We start from the raw sequence: 19,540 nt of genomic DNA, 5'->3' as shown, positions 1-19,540 counted from the left end.
TCTCAGAGCAGAGAGAATTCTGTCCAGACCAGAGTGACTCACGGAACTCTGCAAGAACGCATCTAGTTTGACAAGAAATACAAGCACTAATAAATCACTATTGTTTCAAGATTTATTTTAAATAGCACTTTGATGTAGTATTTTTTCCATACTTATTATGTAATTTTAAGGACATTATTATGGAGATTATTAGCTTGACATGCAAGTAGATTTTATTTTTATTTTATTTTCTTGTAGTGTTTTTTTTTCCTCGCATACAAGCTAAAAAAAGTGTTTCAATTTATTTGTAAACTACATTGTGGTCCATGATTTTATGTAGCCTACACCTTATGCTAGAAACATATCTAACCTGTTTCTTAAAGTGGGTTACTGTGTGAATTGTTTTCTTTTGAAATAAATGATCATTTGTGGTATATATATGGGGATGCAGAAAAAAAGGCAGAGGACTTAGGGTCCCCTTAAGCTCCTGGCTGCAGTAGAATTTTAAAATTGTATTCAGACTGACAACACTTTTCATATTATTATTATTATTATTATTATTATTATTATTATTATTATTATTATTATTATTATTAAAGGTGAGTTACAAATGTTACAGGGCAGTACAGGGATACAATGCAAGATTACTATATTAGTAGTGTGATAGTGCATCAGCTGAGGATCCAGTAATGTGGTGCTGAGGGCAGGCAAGTCCAGTGCACAGTATTAGGAGGGGGAGATCAAGAGATCTACACATGCAGTCTAAACAGGTTTTATTCCAATTCGGCCGTTAAGGCATTTTCTCCACAAGCCAACAGAGAAAAGAAAACAGTAGTGCATCATAGTTTATTCCAATATACTTGTTACACACTGCCAGAGTACATGTTTAAAAATGCACTGTATACAGCATTGATATACCATTTCGATTTCAACACCACATCACTAACATACTTTGCATAAAATATTTTCTAAACAAAGTTGTTATGGCAGAAGAAAGGCAGACAAAAATCAAACACATACTATATAGACTTAATTTGCTCAATTTAAATAAATGACAATGTGGGAGGGTGGTAAAAGGAGTGAAATCTGGTCTTCTGACAGGTGGAGACATTAAAGGGAGCTGCTAGCATGACCTCACCAAGATGGCGCATGCCTTAAGCATAGGGTCTGGTTGCAGAGGTCATCTTGGGAAGGGTGGAAACACAGGTGTTTCAGGTTGCGCTGATATCAAAACCGGGTTAAGTCACAAGCATAACCAAGTAGCAGTTGGCTGTGACGGATCGATAGAGGTGTAGCCTGGGGTACGTTAGGGGACTGTGTGGAATAACGAGAGCTCTCTGGCTGGAGGTCTGGTCATGTGGCATGCAGAGGAGTAGTGCAGAGAGAGCTGACCGTTGTCAGGTTTGCACATACTCTTTTTATTTATATTATATATATATATATATATATATATATATATATATATATATATATATATATATATATATATATATGTACTCTAAGTCCACTCTTAAACTCAGGGGAGACGTTCAGGAGGACATTAAGATGTTTCAGACTCCTGTAGTGGATTGTTCGTGCACTGGGCTTGCAACATATCCAGATGAATTTTAATAATCAAGAAACTCACACAGACTCATTTGATTTGAAGTTTTAACGAATTGGAGCAGTATTAGTACTCTGTCGGTTTATTAACTACTAAAAATGGATTGAGTAGTTACAGACGACGTCGAATCCCAGTTGACAGACAATCTGGGCAGTCCAGTGCAGTTGTTAGCATTAATACTTCAAATACATTTTATGGTTACAACATGTTTTGCTATATGGCTACGCATGCATAAAACTAAAGACGCCCACCACTAAGTCCTAAAACATCCAATATGTCATTCTCATAGACTAAAACATAAGTCATATACCTTATAGCAATGCATCAATATAGGAGAGATATAGATTCCAAATAGTTCTTATCTCCCAAATTATATATGGAAGTGTAGAGTATAAGGTAAGGACAGGAACTGTCTTCAAAGGCAAAGACTTCTGAACACGACACCAACAGCAATCAGCTCGATCAGAGATCTTCAGAGCATGGATCACACAACTTGTAGTTAGCAAGTTGGTGATACTTGACTAGATTTTACCTCAGTTTTTATAGAGTTTTTGCCTCACTTCTTGCGTCAGAAGTCTCAATTAAGTTATGAACAAACTTTACCCTTCGCCTGGTACAATAAACAAATAAGGATTACCAAGATTAATTACCTTCTCTTTTGCAAGCTTGCGGTATGCCTGACACAGACTGGTACCACTCTATTTTGACTAACATTCTTACTTTAAGTTAAGTTCTGCACTATATTCTCTTAGTTCCAAATTCTTATAAACTTTCTGCTATAATAAAACATTTAGACTTATATTCTGTTTGAATTATTCTAGAATACCTGTGTTTAGCTTAAACATTAATTTCAGATCAAGCTTACTTCTCTAAATAAGAAACTTGATGTTGGCATCTGCCTTTCTGCTCAAGGTTATAATAGACTAAACAGAAATGTAGAATGCTCTAGCATAACTCTAGGTTAATACATAGCATATTGTAACTTTTTGTATGAACAGTGTGTATTTCAGCTGGCTTTATATTCTTTAAAACACAGTACAGTTATTACAACATTTTAACACACATATAGGTTCACAAATGTTCAATTTGTTTCCCAAAGATCAGCTTGCTTCCAGTAGCTGTCACAGTCTTGGGTCAGTTTCTGCTCTCAGTGAGTTTGTCAAAGCCACCACAGGTGTGTCTTTAAAAGCCTGATACCTGCACAAACTTAAATCTTGTTAGCAGAGCTTCCATCTCTACATTCTCATTCCCATCATCAGTGGGCAAAAACATTTTAACTGAATCTGGGTCCATCAAAGAACCGCAAGCTGAAGGGGTTCCATGGTGCGATGCCTGCAGGGAGTGTGGGCACCTCAAGGAAGAGTGCCCCTACAAAGACCTCTGCTTCATGGAGGTGTATCACAGGGATGAGGTGGAGTCCCCTGATGAGTGGCTTCGTCTAAAAGCCCAAGACCAGCTGCCGGCCTGAAAGCCAGAGACTGGCCCCTCTGCCTCCCAAACCACCTGGGATGGTGGTTTAGATGCCCTCCTTGCAGGCCTGAAGGACCAAGGGTGGTGCCTCACCTGTGGAAGAGTTTGGGCAATCTGCGGTGTGCTGCCCCCTTCAGGGTGAAGAGGATTTGTCACCTGCCCAAAAGAGGAAGAAGGGGACGAGCGGCTGTTCTCGGAGGCGAGCAAAGGACCCGGTGTCATCTCCAGTGCCCGAGAGGGAGGAGCAGCCTGCCCAAAGGCCAGAGAGGGATGAACCATTGTCGTCTCTAGTGCCAAAAGGGGAAGATCGGTTGCCATCTCCAGTGTCGAATGGGGAGAAGCCGTTGCTATCTCCAGTGCCGAAAGGGGAGGAAGCGTTGCTGTCTACAGTGCCATAAGGGGAGGAGCCATTGTTGTCTCCAGCTGCACGTCCGGAGGGTTCAGCATCTGCATGTCAGGAGGGTCCAGAGCCTCTACACATCCAGAGGGTTCAGAGCCTGCACGTCCGGAATGTTCAGAGCATGCACGTCCGGAGGGTTCGGAGTCTGCACGTCCGGAGGGTTCAGAGCCTGCACGTCCGGAGGGTTCAGAGCTTGCACGTCTGGAGGGTTCAGAGTCTGCACATCCGGAGGGTTCAGAGCCTGCACGTCCGGAGGGTTCAGAGCCTGCATGTCCAGTGTTCAGAGCATGGGCGTCTGGAGGGTCCATAGCCTGCATGTCCGGAGGGTTCAGAGCCTGCACGTCCAGAGTGTTCAGAGCCTGCACATCCGAAGGGTCCAGAGCCTGCACGTCCAGAGTGTTCAGAGCATGGATGTCTGGAGGGTCCATAGCCTGCACACCTGGAGGGTCCAGAGCATGGACGTCTGGAGGGTCTAGAGCCTACACGTCCAGAGTGCCCCGTCCTGCAACCTGCGACAGACCTGCCAGAGTGGCCTGTCCTGCAACCTGCAATGCCTTGGCTGGAGTGCCCCGTCTTGCGACCTGTGCTGTTGCTGACGGAGAGTCCCGCACAGTGGCCTGCACTGTCGCTATTGGTGAGCCCTGCACCGTGGGCTGCGCTGTTGCTGCTGGGCTACCCCGTGCCGTGGCCTGCACTACCGCTGCCAGAGTACTCTGCGCCCTGTCCACCATCGGAATACCCAGCGCTGCCGTCGCCCAACTGGAGTGCACTGCCACCGCCAGAAGGCCCCGCACAGCTGCTTGTATTGCCACAGCCAGCGGTGCCACTGCCGGAGTGACTCGCGCTGCTGGAATGTTAAATCTAAGGTTTCGGTTAAAATGCCATTTTAGACAATATTTTTGTTTTTATTTCATTGAACATTATTATATTATAATGCTACACAACTATATATATATATATATATATATATATATATATATATATATATATATATATATATATACACACTGAGTGTACAAAACATTAGGAACACCTTCCTAATATTGAGTTACACCCCCTTTTGCCCTTAGAACAGCCTCAATTCATCGGGGCATGGACTCTACAAGGTGTCGAAAGCGTTCCACAGGGATGCTGGCCCATGTTGACTCCAATGCTTCCCACAGTTGTGTCAAGTTGGCTGGTAGTGGATCTCTACTCCGAATAGCTCGTTTCATCTCATCCCACAGATGCTCAATTGGATTGAGATCTGGTGACTGGGCAGGCCACTGCAGTAAGCTGAATTCACTGTCATGTTCATGGAACCATTCCTGGACAATCCTAGCCTTGTGGCATGGGGCATTATCCTGCTGAAAAAATCCATTAGCAGATGGATACACTGCTGCCATGAAGGGATGCACCTGATTGGCAATGATGTTCAGATATCCTGTGGCATTCAAACGTTGCTCCATTTTTATCAAGGGGCCCAATGTGTGCCATGAAAACACACCCCACACCATCACACCACCACCTGCAGCCTGCAATGTTGACACGCGGCATGATGGATGCATGTACTCATGTGGTTTTCTCCATACCCTAGTCCTCCCATCAGTGTGAAACAGCAGGAATCGGGATTCATCAGACCAGCCAATGTTTTTCCAATCATCCAGTGTCCAGTGTTTTCGTTCCTTAGCCCACTGCAACCGCAGTTTCTTGTGTTTTGCTGAAAGAAGTGGAACTCTGTTAGGTCGTCGGCTGCCATACCCCATTCGTGTCAAGGTAAGACAAGTGCATTCTTTTATGGGTCTTTCGGCACCAGTGTTATACTGGACTGTCAGTTGACTAACTGTAGCCCGTCTGTTGCTCTGCACAATTCGTGTCAGCCTCCTTTGGCCTCTTTCATGAATGAGCCATTTTTCGACCACTGGCCTGCCATTGGCTGGATGTCCTTTGGGTGGTGGACCATCCTTGATACACATGGGAAACTGTTGAGCGTGAAAAACCCAGCAGGGTTGCAGTTCTTGACACACTTAAACCGGCGTGCCTGGCACCTACTACCATACCCCGTTCAAAGGCACTTAAATCTTTTGTCTTGCCCATTTACCCCCTGAATGGCACACACACAGTACACAATCCATGTCTCAATTGTGTCAAGGCTTAAAATCATTCTTTAACGTGTCTCCCTTTCATCTACACTGATTGAAGTGGATTTAACAGGTTACATCAATAACATCATAGCTTTCACCTGGATTCACCTTGTCAGTCTATTTCATGGAAAGAGCTATAACTTATATAGTTATATAGTTATATAGTTATATATTGTTATATGTTGTTGTGTGACAATGGTATATAAAGCCAGGAGGTGCAGAGTCATTTCTCTTGATTGTTTGATTTGTTTGGGGGAACAATAGGTGCTGTGTGTTGTTGCTATTTTACCTACTACACAAAACACTTGTTCTTAAGGAGGAGGAAGCATTTTACAAGTGTCAAGAACTGGATATATTATGTGTACTAAGTGAATAATCTATGTATTCTGCTACTTTAGAGAGGTAATGGTAGCAGGCCTCTGATAGGGAGTTTTTTTTTGTTTAGTTAGTGTCAGTAATGACAAGGTTTGTTTTATTATTTTGAGTTGGGAGTTTTCCCTTACTTTTGTTAAATTTAGTTTCACACTGAGTGAGTGCAATAAAACCAGCAATTTCTCAAAAGAATCCTGGTGTCCTTCATCTGCTTCCTTCACCTGCATTGACCATATCACTGAGGGAGGTATTGTACTCAGTACACCACTAGGGGCAACCTTCTACTATATACAGTATATTGTATCCAATTGTCGATCCAATTTTGAGTTATTATCTTTAATATCATTTGTCATTCCAGTGAAAGCAATTAAAATTACATTTGAGGAATCTTACTCTTTAAGCAGTGGGTTTCAAGGGATTGTTTTTGATGACTTTTTGAGTGTCAAACAGTGCAGTCTATTTCTCAGATCTACAGAGGCCCGTTGGTATAGCCCCAGTTTGCATCTGCCCGACCACCTACCTGAGTTTGAGATGCTCTGTGCGTTTGCTGCATGTCTCTAAGCTGCCAGTTTTTGAGTTATTGTAAAATGGCCAGGTGAGCAGTTATAGTTGGTCTTTGCATCCTGTCAGGAGATTAAAACCCCATCTGAACCACTCCTCTGCATATTTGATAAAGTCAGGGTGTTAAGCCATGGCCTGTTTCCTCTCATGAGGATCAATATTGTTTTAAACATTAAATTAAAATCCCAGTGTGGAAGTCTGGCAGAGTGGAATCAATAGAACACCATTACCATGTCCCCTAATCATATGCTGCAGTGCTACATAACAGGCTCGAGTTTCAGACAATCTGGGAGTATTGAACGTTGTATGTTAAGAGGTTATAAAATATTGAATGCAAGGACATTTTGTTGGGCACAGATTAAGTCATATCTCAAGACGGTACAATTATTTTAAAATACATTTAATATAAGTGTACTCTTGTTACTCTAAAAGAAGCCCTGGCATGGGGTGAGGAGAAGAGTGATGATATTCTACACTGTAAAAATGAAACCTTGATTTTACGGTTAACAGACTGGCAGCCGAGCGGCACGGTAATTTCCAGTAAAGTGAAGTTCTGTACTGTAAACCAATTTACAGCCTCTTCTGTAAAAAGAACTCCAATTTACTTTTAAATATATAAAAGATTTTACCGTGAAAATAATTTGTAATCTTTATATCAGATCTTTTCCACTATCATTGTACAGAAACATACATCCAAATTCATATCAAAACAACCTAAAATAACTGTTTACCTCTATCGAGTTTATGTTTTAAACCACAAAAGGAATGCTAAACTCCTACTGTAGTGCTTACAAGCACTGTTGTTGGCATTTACCCAAGCGAGACAAACAACACACACACGTTAAATGGCTCAGCCCCGGATAGCCACTTCCCCAGCCACACAGGCTCTTAGGGTGACATACACCAAAACACAATACACGACAGAATGACATTAACAACCTCTTGAACTATAAAACGGGACAACAGAACAACGACGTACATTAACAATTAACAACTATACAGCGTTAATTCAACAGTTACAAATTCACTGTTTAAACGTGAACTGTTTACAACTTCACTGTTTACAGTTGAAATTTAAGGTATTAACGTGCACTGACAATTTTTTTCTGGGGTGGTTAAAACATTAAGTACATTATAATTGCAATTCTTGCTTTGTCAAAAGTGAGAATCCAACCTACACCTTTTAGAGGGAATTGAGACTTTAACACACTACTAGAAAGATATGTCGTCTGATCAAGACAGAATGAATTGGTGATATTTTAATTGTGTATTTAAAGGGAAGTCGGCCAATTCATCTTAACATCAGCGTCCTCGACGTAGAGACAGTTGCGTTGAGTGCAGTATTACACCTTGTATCTCCATTTCAGCACTGGAACAGCTCCCGCGTGGCTACTCAGTCAGCAACACGTCCGCAGACAAGTCAACTTTTGACACCCCCTGTACCGGCACCTGTTATTGTGAGGCTAAATGAAATCGCAAGACACTTTCATCTCATGGCTTACACAGAATTACAATATAACCAAGGCGCTGCACGCAACAGTTAAAATTCTAACAACCTGTTCACATTTTTGTAGCACTATTGAAAATTAGCTATAACCCATTTTTTATTGTTGATAAACTGGCTTACTAACATATTAAGGTGTTTTTTTTTTTGTTATGGTTGTTTATCATTTCCCAGTATTATTGATCATATAAACTTCTTTAAATTGGTTTAACGGCACATTAAAGAACTTTGCTGTTCTTTTTTTTAAATAGTTTATAAATATGTTGCTATATCGTAAATAACTTACCAAAATATAAACTATATTTTCTGATGTGCTATTAAGATGGTAAATAAACAAAAATTGCCCATGTATATATAAACGGTTATATAACAAAGAATCCGGTCGAAGACGTCTATTGGCTTGTGCAGCACATTGATTCCACAAGCGGCAGCGTTTATATCTGCAGGTGTCTCCTACATAACGCCAGAGAGCTGGAAACGTAGTGTTTTAAAAGGGCACCCATCGCAGTGGTCAAGACACGTTACAAATAACCCCCGTCGATTCTTCATAGACTGAACATAAACGACAAACTCGGTCATTTATAATTTATAATCTGTATTTATAATGTCCTTTGAAGAAGCATTTCAGTAACAGGTTCGATAAAACGATTTGGAACCTATCTATCTATCTATCTATCTATCTATCTATCTATCATTTAAAAAAAATTAACCGCTCACCATAACAATTCGAACAGTGTCAAAAAGTGTTAATAAAACCACAGCAATTGTGGGAGATAGCCCATAACACGATAAAACACAAAACAAAGTGTATGTTGTCTGGCAGGCAATCACAGTTTTAGTGTCATTTTATGCTGACCTAAAATGATATTATGCTGAGCTGGCACAATGGTGTTACATATATCGTCTGGAACGTGATTGCAGTGACAGGTACTACTGGGCGCTTCGACCTTATTCTGCGCGGCTCTTAATTTAAGATAGAGAGACGATAGAGAGATAGATGGATGGACCGTGTGCTGAAATCTGACGTCTGGCGGTGAAAACGAGAAATCTAATGAAAACAACACGAGGAAAACGGAGACAGCGAGGAGAGCAGAGCTTGTGTTGTTGTTTTTTTCCTTTGCTGATATGTTAGTACCCTGTTTTATGCAACCGTTCCTCTGGGAAACTGGTAACGCGGTGTGTAGTAGGCTGGACCAGTTTGCAGCTTGCACGGATTTAATTGGCTGCCTTCACTGGAGGAGTTTCAAACAGCCCACAGTACAGATAAAATGTATTTGAAAAACTGAAGCTCACTCGCACACACGAAGAACTACGAGAAGAGGAGCTAAGTTCAGTGTAAAGAGAATAAGTTGGGTGCAGCGACGATAGGCTGGCACCGCAGACATTCATTATATAGAGGCATATTTAACCCCCTTCTCATTTCAACTGTTTTAGTATTTCAATCCCTAGCACCTGCAAAATACACGCATCAAGACCAAGCAGACCAGGCAGAGACCTTAACACAGGAGGGCCTGCTTTGATTGGGGCAGCCGGTAAATGGGTTCGGAAGTGCAGCCGCAGCTGTCCTGTCATCCTCTGCTCGTTTGCAAGACTTTGGAGATGTATAACTACTTTCACGTTGGATTTTAAAAGATAAATAAACAGAATCACACCGTTAAATAGACGAAAACCAGACATTTGCCAACAGTGCGATTTGGCGTACGTGTTTATATTCGCAAAAACACGATGGCATGGTAATAGTACATTTAAAGTAACAATTTACGCTTGTCGGCAGATTCGGACTCTTGTGGATTATATATTAGAAGGCGACATAACGGCACAACTAGCTAAGTAACTAAAGTAAAGCAGACTTGTGTAAAACGGATACGAAAGTCGGAGGGAGAGCACACTGGATCAACAGTGTCAGACACTCCTGCACAGAAAAAAAAACAGAAAACAACGAGGAAAGTGAAGTGAATGTGCTGCTGTCCTTCATTCCCTTAAAGAGAACACACCGGTATAGGGGGACACCTCATCGCGGACACAAGGGAGAGAGTAAGGATTGCAGACAGGTGTATCCACGCATCGCATATTCCAGGTAACCATTGCTTTAAACAAATACAAAACGTATTTTAAATATTTGATACAATTAGCTGAACCTATAGGACAGTTATACAATACATTACAGAAAAGTAAATTTTAAAAGCTGGGTTCACACAAACCAAGGGAAGTGAAGTTAGAAACACTCTCTTGAAAAAAAGAAAAAAGCGCTACAATTATTGTGGCAAAACTGTTAGATTAATTGCCGCCCAGTCTGTGTAAAAAACAATAAACAACAACACGATTTGTGCCAAAAACACTGGTTTGCTATATATAAGAGATTTAACATTTATCGAGTATACATAGCAGCCTATTAAAACCTCAATACTTTCTGCTAGAAACAATGTTATATGAAAATGTATTACACGTTGTATGTACGGTTAATACTTAGTATCAAAACTAACTATGCAAAATGGTCTAATATTAATTGTTATTATCAAGTACATGTTTTAATTGGATAAAGCTCCGATATACTAGTTTGAAAATTAACTGGGGCGTTTTGAACGAAGCAACATGAAGCATGTTTAGAAATTATAATATATATATATATATATATATATATATATATATATATATATAGGCTATATATAGTCCTACAACAATTTGAGTTTTCATAATAATAATAATAATAATAATAATAATACCTCTCAAGCGAAGTCCCATAATTATGAAAAACCCGGGATCACGTTTACCTGTAGAAAGGCATTAGCCCCCGGGAACACAGATAGGGGAGGCTTGCAGAGAGCAAGGGGCAATAGGGATAATTAAACAAACCAAAAGAAACATTAAAAACTAATTATTTCGATCCAGGAAATCTCTGGATCCTTGCTGCACATTTCAGTAATCTGACGGCGATCTGTTGCTCTATTAAATTAATAGCCTCGTGATTTGGAGGGAGGCTGCTCTCAGATTGAAATTGAGAAACAATTGTTCAGAATTAATTAGAATGAAAAAAAAATCCATCTGCTTTCCATTACTACATTACAGCAAACTTCGCGGTGTAGCTACTACAACAGCGAGTCGTTCTCTGATCGCTGCCTTCCTACCCCGGCTACGGATGTGAATTGAAGCGCTCATTTCTCCTGGTTCTTTTTGCAGGGTATGCGGGATCTGAGCTGAAGATGGAACTTTTCAGGATTTTATTGTTTTCTATCCTTCATCTATACGTTAAAGGGCAAGGAGTTTATGGTAAGACATATTTAAACACGTTAAACAAAGTGTACCTTATACCCTCATACTTTAAAAAAATGCTTTTAAATGTTTTTTTTCAGACAATAAAAAAACACTACATTGTGTTTAGAATCTGCTGAAAGAATAATTATTAGTATTCTCTTTCATTCTCAAACATTTAAATGTAGTTGTACGCTGCAGCTTTGGGTTTGTGTTCAGTGTTTTGTGTCTGTCTGGGCGGGCATGAAACTGAGCGCTGCGGGTCTGTACACCTACAAAGTACCGGACCAGTTCACTCAGACACCTTGCTAAAAAAACAGCTGATTTGTTTTAGTCAGTTATCTATTAATCTATTAACGTATTTACTTATTTCACTTAATAATTGCGTCTTTAACTAATCTGAGCGATGCTGTGTTAAATAGTGTATTGTTTCTGGTCAGTCAAACTATTAAAAAAGAACCGGTATAGTAGGCTTTGATCACGATTAACTGTCCGCTTTAGAGCGGATTATCCATGCAGGATAAAATTTATTAGAGCAAGCAAAATACTACTACGGCTGCTACTAATAATAATCCCAAGTAGGGCATGGAAAGCAGCTCCTGTTTATTGTCATACTCTAGACCGTGGTAAATAAATAAATATATATATTTTATTCTAGTCTAGCTGCAGTAATTTGTATCACACATCACTGGTTATATTAAACAGGACAGCAGGCATCGTGGGACTGACTGTTCAGTGACAGACAGACACCAAAGCTGCCCAGTTTAAGTAAAGCATTTGTGTGCAGAGAATGTATATAGCGATCCTACACATAAGAATATAGTGGCTATGCACATAATAGTTAAGGAGATCCCACACATAAGAATATGGGGACCCAACACATAATACATAAGGTGACCCCACACATACAGTAAAAATAATATCACCCCACACATGAAGATACTGTGACACAACACATAAAAACAAGCTCACCTTGCAAATATTTATTCAACAATCATGATCCGTTTCATACGTCATATGTTTTAAAACAGAGGGGACTACCTTTAACTTGCACAGTACAACGTAAAACAAGAAAACACTTCGAAAAGAGGAGTCAGGGTACTCTGAGTGACACTGTGTGGTTCATAGGTGCTTTCTCTAGAACCCTTACTTTGGTATGGTTCTAAGAACCATTCTGTTATAATGATGGTTTGATGTAACAGGTTCAAAGGGTTTTAAATAGAATCATTATGGGATCCATAATCTCATGCTTCATGTTTGAAACCCAAAATGTTCCATTGGTTCTTATTGAACCTAAACATCTGGCTCAATGGAAAATGCCTGGGAAGGGAATGTTTTTCCTAAATCCGTTGCCTTTAGAATGACACTGTAACATTTAGCATGAATATTTAATGTATGATTTTTTAATGCATTCCAGTTTACCTGACAGGTCTCCAGTGCAACGTGGTTTTGCCCTAATGATTAAAACCAACACTAAGAGGTGTTTCAAATCTCCGACTGGTTTTCCAGTGTGGGTGGTCCACTTTTCAAACTGCAACCAAGTACAGTATAATCCCAGTGCATTTACCCACCTCGACTGTGAAATTCCCAACCTACGGATGTCAGTGACTAAGATTCCTTTTCTAAATATAAATCTGTCCTTTTTGTTTGCCAGTATTTAACATTAATCAGTACCTTGTGCCTGGATGTGATTCTGTCGCATTGTTTTGTCCTGGATTGTGCTGTATTGTCGTTTTCCTAGAACATACTGGTAGTGGCTATTAAAGATAGAGCTTGGGTTACGACTCGGGTTGCAGTAATAATAGATATGCTTAGCACTTTTGGAGCATCAGCAAGGTTTATTGTTGCACAGTCAATACCAGCTTACTTTCTTCTGCTTCTGATCTAGTGTCATATAGGGCGAGTAATTTCTCCATTCCCTCATTCTCACCCACACTCTGATTTTAATACGGCTTCTGATATAGTGAAATACAAGACTGCTATTCTCTCCATTGCTTTACCCTGCCTCTGCTCCAACTTATATTCACTCCATACTGTACCTACCTCTCTGCGCTAACACTCTCTAATATTGTGTAATAGATGGCTGCTATTCTTCACACACCTCCATCCTAGCTCTCTGCTTTAATACTGCCTCTGATGCAAAGCTACACCAAAGCTGTATAAAATCCTATTAACCTTTAGCCTGCTGAAAACCAATGCTTTGCAGTTTTTTGGTTTAAACAATCCCTTCGCAGGAAGTATTGCTGCAGGCTGTGTAGGCAATAATTTTTGGAATTGAAATCGTCCTCCTTCTAATCTGACCGCTGGTGTTATGATAACACAGCAGCCAGGCTTATCGCACTACCTCGGGTAATCCAGTTTGAGATCAAGGCTTCTATCCGGCATCTTTATCTGATGGTTTGTTTCTTTTTTCGGTGTGTTTGTAACACATGCTGAGGCTGTCTTTTATAAAATGTATTTCGGGTGCATATGGCTTAGCAGCCAATGCACTGGGTTCTCAGAAGTGAAGGAGAAATATGGCATGTGTGTACTTGGCTAGGACCTGCAAATCACACTAGATGCAGCAGTACGTGACTAGCAGAGCTGCACTGTTTTACATGGTGCTGGTGGCTCATGTAACAAGGCTGTCCGAGAACTGGCGACCGACGACCAGACACACTAATGGCTGAGTCTTACCCACAGCATGAAAGATGCTTGTTGTTTAACCTTTATCTCAGCTGCAGTGGTGAGGATCCGTTATGGCAGAGCATGATTATATGTTACATTCATGAGGCTTCAGAACCGGGCATGGTGTTAGGGGACACCTATTTTATTATTGTTCCATGCCTAATGTTTGAGAGCAGTTGTAATTGAATTTGAGGGAGTTTTTTGAAGTAATTGCCTTTATGATTTAACTTGCATCATTTCATAATCTTTTTATAACCATATAAGCTTGAAAATGATATGATTTTATACAATTTTGCTGCATTGTTAATGTAGTGAATCTGGGGAGAATAGGTTTTCCTGTAGAAGTGCTTAGATTCTTAGCTGTTTACGCAAGGGTCGGTTTACACGGTCGATGATGTCACTTTGGGACTCTGTTACCCGATCTTGAAAAACTGAGGAAGGAAAAAAACAATCTGCAGTGTTTTTGTGTGCTCTGAGTGGAGGAGAAGGATCACTCCCTCCTTGGTACAGAGTCAAGGGCAGAACAAAAGGAAAGTTAGGAGAAATCAATTATATCAGCCACAGGAATGATGTTTCAGATACCAGCCAAGCATTGCAGTCTGCAGGAGTGTAGGAGACAAAGACATCAATGAGGACAGCAGTGCTAAAGGTTTTTATACCACTAGACAGTAAATGCAATCGCTGATTGGACTTATTTTAAAAACATGCAGTCTGTCTGTGGTAGGATGGCACAGTCCAATTTTACCTTGAATCTCCACTCTACACTTTATACAGTTACTGACTGCAGTATTCTGCTGTTCCACCCTTAGCCTCTGTGCTTTATCTGAGTAGAATTTTGCTATTCATATCAAACGCTGATGCCTAAAAATAGTTTTGTTTTAGCTGTACTGAACGTTCAATGATTCCCACATTATAAACAACTTATAACTACTATAGATTAGTATTTAGAAGCTTAATAACCTATACTTAACTGAAAGCAACCTATTTGTATAAATAATAATAGAAAACAGAGAAACACCCCAAGACCAAATCAAAAATAAAAACTGGAAAATTCAAGCCTAAAAATGTACTACCAGGTTGGGGTGGAAGGTTTATCTTTGTTGTATTTCTGTCAGCCAAAACAACTTTTTGTTATATACAGTATTGACTGGGTGCCATATCTTGTGAATCCTTTAACCATTCCCGACTGAGCATTTGTAAACACCACATATCCTTCTAAGGCATAGCCATTCAGGCATCACATGGATTTCATTGAAGTCTTCACTGCTCCATACTGCTGCGAGATGTTTCTGCCGACGATTCTCTAGCAGATTCCTTCCTGCACTGTTGCTCACTGGTGATCAGCAGCTATCAGAGGAGCACTTGAAGAAACCTGTTGCATCGCTGTTTAATAACTAATAGCAGCCAATTAATCCACAGATTGGATCCCAAAGGGAAGCTGCTTGTTTTATGAAACTGTGAAGCACAGTGAACCGCTTGCATTAGTAGGTTTCCTAAGTTATTGCTTTTTCTCTTACCTAGTTTGCGGAAGGCAAAGCTTCCTGTGGAAATAGCCGCTTCCTGGTATATTTATAAGAAATATGTTTGTGTCACTACTAAAGGGCAGGACCTTATTAACCCCTTGGCTACCAAGTCGAGTTTATGCAGGGTGCTATAGAACAGTTTTCTTTAGCAGGTATATAAGTAGACACTCTGTGCAGGGATGATAGTTTCAAATGCTGTTTTGTCTTGATGTCCATTAGACAAGTTTACCACAGTAATTTTGCACAGTATTTTTTGCAGTTATTCCACCCTTTTCCCATGGTTATACTATGTATGTACCATAGTTTACCATAATTTGCCATGTTTTTAAAAAAAATATGATTTACCATACCTTTCTGGCCTTTACTAAGCTAACCTATGATTTACCATGCCCTTACTATGCCTTACAGCACTTCGGTATGCTTTTACTGTGGGAAACACTTGATACAAGTTGATATATTGTGATAAGTCTTAAATCTGAATGAAAGAAAGAAAGGATCTGTCAACAGAGAAAGTCACAAGACCCCCTGAGAGACAGCACCCTGGTGGGGATCATGACAACAGCAGCAGCAGTATAATAATAAGAGGATCATGTACAATGAGAAGCACAGAGCTATTTCCAGCCTGTACAGCTATGAGAAACCCAAGAAAACCCTGAATAAATACTGGAAAAGTAATACGAGTGGCATGCAGGTGAATATATCGCCTGCTCTTACAGAATGGATTCAGTAGGAAGTCATGCGTTAGTTCATGCATAATTCTGTTTGCATTACTGACAATTATTATAGACGCATTGTCTGGTGTTGCCAGCTCTACCAAGTAGAGCCCACCAGCAGGTAGAGGGAGGCTAGCTATATTGTCAAGGCTGTTTAATTGAAGCTAATTTCAGTGTTTCTTCTTCATTTGAAATCTGATGTGGGCCTGGAAAAACAAAATCCTCTTAATCTGGTTGTAAAGGTCCTGTTAGCGAGGGATTGTGGTCGTGCAGGAAGCAAACTGGAGTCTGAGGCTCTGATAAAGTGCAGTCTTTATTATGTAGCTGGTGCAAACAAAAGAACACAGTGCTCTGGAACAAAATAAAAAGAACTAAATGGAACAGGATAACAAGCTATCCTTAGACATTTTCTGAGGACATCTACCCTCACCTTGCTCTCTCTCTCTTTCTCTCTCTAGTATGGCAGAACACAGCCTTTATAGCATAACCCTTGATAGCAACGCCTCTGGGCTAAACTAACATGAAGGATTAACAAAGGCATTCCCCAAATAAAATGCATTTTAAAACACGGTTCACAGTATTTTATCTTTAAATCAGGGTACAACCAGCAGGGTTTAATCCCATGGTTTCCTTTTAAATGTTTAACTTTGAAAGGCACGTATCAGCCTAACCAAGTAAAACATTAGAAAAATCTCTCCCTGTGACAGGATGCCTCGCAGTGGTGAGGTGTGGTGACGTCACGGACCAGGAAGTAACTGAAACCAAAAAATGGATGGGCGGGGGAAGCTGAATGCTATGGCACTCAGCTGATTTATTAACAAACAAAACAAAAACAAAAGATTTAAACAAAACAACAAAACCAAAGGGCAGGAGGGCCAAACAAATCAGACAAACAAGTAAGTGTAGTGCTGGCTAATCCAGCACGTTTTAGCAATTGTTAAATTCCTCTCTATCTCCCCGTACCTCCTCTCTCTACACCCAACAACCAACCCCGCAGCACGGACAGCTGCCGGTTCTTATACTCTGGCCGAGGGGTTAACTAGCTGTTAATTATCTTATTACCCCTCGGCCACAGTCTGCACGCATTTGGTAAGGATGCATGACTGTCAGCTAGTTAAATAATCAATAGCTGATCAGTCATGCATCCTCACAGGGTTTTAAATTATAAATATAAAAACAATAACAAAAGCCGCTGCGCTTTTATCCGTGCCGCAAACAAAAATACAAATAATAATACATAGGGGCGGGACACTCCACCACACATGCCCCCCCTTGTGCGCAGCACACATGGCCTTTTCGGCCACCCCCCCCCCCCCTTATTCCCTAAAGTCCCGGCTAGCAGTCCCGGCCCAGGAACAGGGGAAGCAAGGTGTCTCCGGGGGCGGCCACGGCGGGATGTCCTCCTCCCACCCCAGCAACTGTAGCGTCCCAGTGGACCACGCATAGGCCGGCTCCTCTGGCCCGAAAAATTTTGGGGGTGGTCTCCAGACCTGCCCCCCCTTCTTCATGGCCGGCAGCTCCCCTCCGTGGGGATCCGGCCACAGTATTTCCTGCAGCGAAATTGCTGCGGGGGGAGCTGGTCTCCTGACCTTCCCCCCCTTCTTCATGGCTGGCAGCTGCCCTTCATGGGGCTCCAGCCACAGTATTTCCTGCCGCATGGCAGGACTGGTAGCGACCCCAGGCAAAACAGGACCCTCGGGAGGCGATGGCAGCAGCGGACCCTCGGGAGGCGAACTCGGGAGGGGAGCCCCTGGCCATGGAGGCGGCAGCGGGAGCTCCACTTCTCCCTCTTACCCTGTAACTGGTGGCTCTCCAGGCGATGTGGAGCAACAGGCAGCCCCAGGCAATGCGGAGCAACAGGCAGCCCCAGGCGGTGCGAAGCAGGCATCCTCGGGCGATGCGAAGCAGGCATCCTCGGGCGGTGCGAAGCAGACATCCTCGGGCGGTGCGAACCTCCATCACACTGGTACTTCTGAAACTGTGTTTAGTGGCTGTAAAGTGGGACTTTAGAGGCCACTAAAAATGCAGCGTTTGTAAAGAATGATTTTCACCTGACGTTCTGCACCCGCTATCAAATTAACACTTTGCCATCATTAATCCATTTAAATGATATTGAAGTGTATTCAAATGAAGAAAAGAGCTTGGCATTGGGCAGGGATCTGTGGAATGTTAAGCGGGCGCAAACATTATAATGAGATGTAAGTATTTTGCCTTGTACTTGGGCAATTGCTGACCCTCCAAAAACTTTGCACTTCTTCTTACAAGGTGCAAACCACACACCTTCAGAGACCTGTCATTGGCCTCAGGATGGCTGCTGTGGTACACTTCCTGATGCGGCGACGCTTGGGTCTTGTTGAGGGCAGGTAGGAAAACCTTCGGAGGAGAAGGGCAAGACGGAGAAGACCCCGCATATTCAAACCCAGGGTCACTTTGTCTGGGATGCTGGAGGATGCGCGTTATCATCTCACTCCGCAGGTCATCCTAGACCGAACAGCTGAATTTCCCCTTTTCATCACCTGGTTGACTGTCCTCCTGGTAACACCGACAGCATTGACTTTCTCCACTATAGAGGACCATATGACCTCTTTGGTAGCATAATTGATGTTGGCTGGCTATTCCAAATAACTCAATTTCATGCTGAGTGACCTCAGCTGTAAGGACTGTCAGCTCTTCAGAAAACCTTTCTGTTCTTTTCCGTGCACTAAGAGGACTTTGCTGCCCTTCCTCTGATGTATTTTTAGTTTGGTTTGACTTTCGTGTGCCACAAATCTGATCCAGCGCCTACTGCTCTCTGTACTCCTAACTCACCTCACTTCTGGGCTGTAAGTGCGTCCGCTAAATACCCCGATGCACAGGCGGCACTCATTCCGACCCTCATTATCATGATGGCAGCTCATTATTTGTGCGTGTTGAGTAATTTGCATTGCTGTTAAGCTTACATAGGCCGCAGTGTAAAGTAATTGCCTGACCTCTAGACAATATGGATTTTGCAGCATCAGTTCTTTGCACTATGCCTATCCTTACATCAACGCATATATCTGCTATTCCTAGCAGTTTAATGATGTTAGTTCCTCACAATGAAAGCCTAACATAATGTAGTGAATGTATGGAATTGATTGTGCATGCTATGTTTGACCCTAGCTCCCAAGCCTGAAGATAGAGGCAATAGCTAGCTCCGATGGGGAGGCGGCAGGTTGCAAATTAACATGAAAAGGAAAGGAATTAGGCAACAAATACAACAATTAGGAGAGTGATATTTAACCTCTGTTTAAAATTGTGACATTGCTCCTGCACTTACTTTTCTGTGACAGTCACTATGCAAGAACATTACTAATCAAATCAATTACACATTGTGCTCCTTTTATAGAATAGACAT

At 41.5% G+C, this 19,540-nt stretch overlaps 1 protein-coding gene across 2 annotated transcripts in view; it reads left to right on the top strand.

The window, feature by feature from the left end:
• Positions 1 to 9,289: 9,289 nt before the first annotated feature.
• LOC117403078 (MAM domain-containing glycosylphosphatidylinositol anchor protein 1) overlaps positions 9,290 to 19,540 on the top strand; it is a 193,418-nt gene continuing 183,167 nt past the window's right edge. For both annotated transcript variants that reach the window (XM_034004980.3, XM_034004979.3), the window contains exons 1-2: positions 9,290 to 10,089; positions 11,190 to 11,279. In XM_034004980.3, the coding sequence (XP_033860871.3) occupies positions 11,213 to 11,279 (67 nt within the window). In that variant the 5' untranslated portion in view covers positions 9,290 to 10,089; positions 11,190 to 11,212. The remainder of the gene's footprint in view (positions 10,090 to 11,189; positions 11,280 to 19,540) is intronic.

The sequence above is a fragment of the Acipenser ruthenus genome, chromosome 5 (genome assembly GCF_902713425.1).
Source record: "Acipenser ruthenus chromosome 5, fAciRut3.2 maternal haplotype, whole genome shotgun sequence".
NCBI classification, from domain to species: Eukaryota; Metazoa; Chordata; class Actinopteri; order Acipenseriformes; family Acipenseridae; genus Acipenser; species Acipenser ruthenus.
The sequence above is the reverse complement of the archived record's forward strand: the minus strand, read 5'-3'. Positions and strand labels throughout refer to the sequence as shown.